The sequence below is a fragment of the Melospiza melodia genome, unplaced genomic scaffold (genome assembly GCF_035770615.1).
Source record: "Melospiza melodia melodia isolate bMelMel2 unplaced genomic scaffold, bMelMel2.pri scaffold_37, whole genome shotgun sequence".
NCBI lineage: Eukaryota > Metazoa > Chordata > Aves > Passeriformes > Passerellidae > Melospiza > Melospiza melodia.
This window is the reverse complement of record NW_026948690.1, coordinates 3,731,606-3,733,612: the sequence shown is the minus strand read 5'-3', so window position 1 is coordinate 3,733,612 and position 2,007 is coordinate 3,731,606. Positions and strand designations below refer to the sequence as shown.

At 49.0% G+C, this 2,007-nt stretch overlaps 1 protein-coding gene across 1 annotated transcript; it reads right to left on the bottom strand.

The window, feature by feature from the left end:
• Positions 1-661: 661 nt before the first annotated feature.
• On the bottom strand, positions 662-2,007 carry LOC134434461 (olfactory receptor 14C36-like). The gene is made up of 2 exons (XM_063183115.1): positions 2,004-2,007; positions 662-1,770 (listed from the first exon to the last, which is right to left on the bottom strand). Exons 1-2 carry the CDS (start codon positions 2,005-2,007, stop codon positions 662-664), a joined length of 1,113 nt encoding a protein of 370 aa, XP_063039185.1.

Below are 2,007 nucleotides of genomic sequence, written 5' to 3'. Positions count from 1 at the left end.
AAAGCTGTGCCCATTTCTGTTCATTCCTACTGTGATAAGAATAGTATAAAATTTTTTACAAAGTGGTTGCATATTAATTTATTTCACCTAGATACAATGTGAGACTCCCTTCTTACACAATTTCTCTGGGTCACACAAGCAGGAGGGATAATTAAATTGAAGGGGGTGGATAAAAGCATTTCTTTTATTTATAACAGAATCAGAAGCAGAAAGCAATTTAAAATATACTTAAGGGCAGACTTGGCCTCTCATGATATGCACTGAGAGCTGCTGACAGAAGAAAGCAGGCCTTCTGTGGCTTGTTCTGGTGGGTTACCTCTGCTGAGTCCATGTGCCTCTCAAGCCACTCTAGCACTCCCCTCCTTGGCTGCACAGCGGAGAGAAAATGTTATGGGAGACAAATTGTGGACTGAGATAAGGCAAAAGAGGAAGTTTTTACAGGCACCAGCAATGAGGAAAAACCCCAATAATTTTGTTCTCTTCTTCTGTCAGCAAGTGATGTTCAGCCACTTCCCAGGAAGCAGAACTTCACCAGGTGGAGTGGTTTATCAAGAAGACAAACACTGTAAATAGGAAATGCCCCCTATTCTTCCTCCTTCCTTAGCTTTTATACCAGAACTGGTGCCATACAGTCTGGAATATCCCTTTGGTTAATTTGGGTCTATGACCTGCTGTCCCTTCCCAGGTTCTGACCCACTTGAAGCCCCTTGAGGGAAAGAGAATTCTGAGAGACGGCAGGAGCCAAAGCAGGGGTATGTTGCCAGGTCCTTTGTCGCTCCCAATGCAAAGCACTGTGAGGGCTCTTATGGGACAATGAAAAGGCTGAAAAGCATCCAGTCACAGCTTTCCTGAGAGATTCCTTGAGCTGCTGGTTCCTCAGACTGTAGATGAGGGGGTTCAGGGCTGGGGGCACCACCGAGTACAGAACTGACACTGCCAGATCCAAGGATGGGGAAGAGACGGAGGGGGGCTTCAGGTGAGCAAATGTGTCAGTGCTGAGGAACAGGGAAAGCACGGTCAGGTGAGGGAGGCAGGTGGAAAAGGCTTTGTGCCGTCCCTGCTCAGAGGGTATCCTCAGCACAGCCCTGAAGATCTGCACATAGGAAAAAACCATAAACACAAAACAACCAAAACCTAAACAAAAAGTGACCACAAGAGGCCCAACTTCCCTTAAGCTGGAATGTGAGCAGGAGAGTTTGAGGATCTGGGGAACTTCACAGAAGAACTGGCCTAGGGCATTGCCATGGCAGAGGGGCAGGGAAAATGTATTGGCTGTGTGCAGCAGAGCAAAGAGAAAGCCACTGGCCCAGGCAGCTGCTGCCATGTGGGCACAAGCTCTGCTGCCCAGGAGGGTCCCGTAGTGCAGGGGTTTGCAGATGGACACGTAGCGGTCGTAGCACATGATGGTGAGAAATGCAAATTCTGATGCAATGAAAAAGACAAAGAAAAATACCTGTGCAGCACATCCTGAGTAGGAGATGGTCCTGGTGTGCCAGAGGGAATTGTGCATGGCTTTGGGGACAGTGGTGCAGATCATGCCCAGGTCGCTGAGGGCCAGGTTGAGCAGGAAGAAGAACATGGGCGTGTGCAGGTGGTGACTGCAGGCTACGGCGCTGATGATGAGGCCATTGCCCAGGAGGGCAGCCAGGGAGATGCCCAGCAAGAGGCAGAAGTGCAGGAGCTGCAGCTGCTGCGTGTCTGCCAATGCCAGGAGGAGGAAGTGCCCAATGGAGCTGCTGTTAGACATTTCTTCACTCTGGGCATCATGGGCTGTTGAAAGAAGACACTGATAAGCTGGGAAAGAATTAACTGTGTTATACTTATCCTTTTTTGTTATGAATCCCCTCAAAATTACTTCCTTTTGGGGGGAACTTTGCTGAACATTTTTATCTCTGAGCTCAGGTTTAGGCTGCTGACTCATCTTCAGCATTGCTCTCTGCCAGAGCACCGGGGAACCAAGAGGGAAAACAGGGCTCCCTGTGCCCCAGTGAAATCAGACCTACTCAT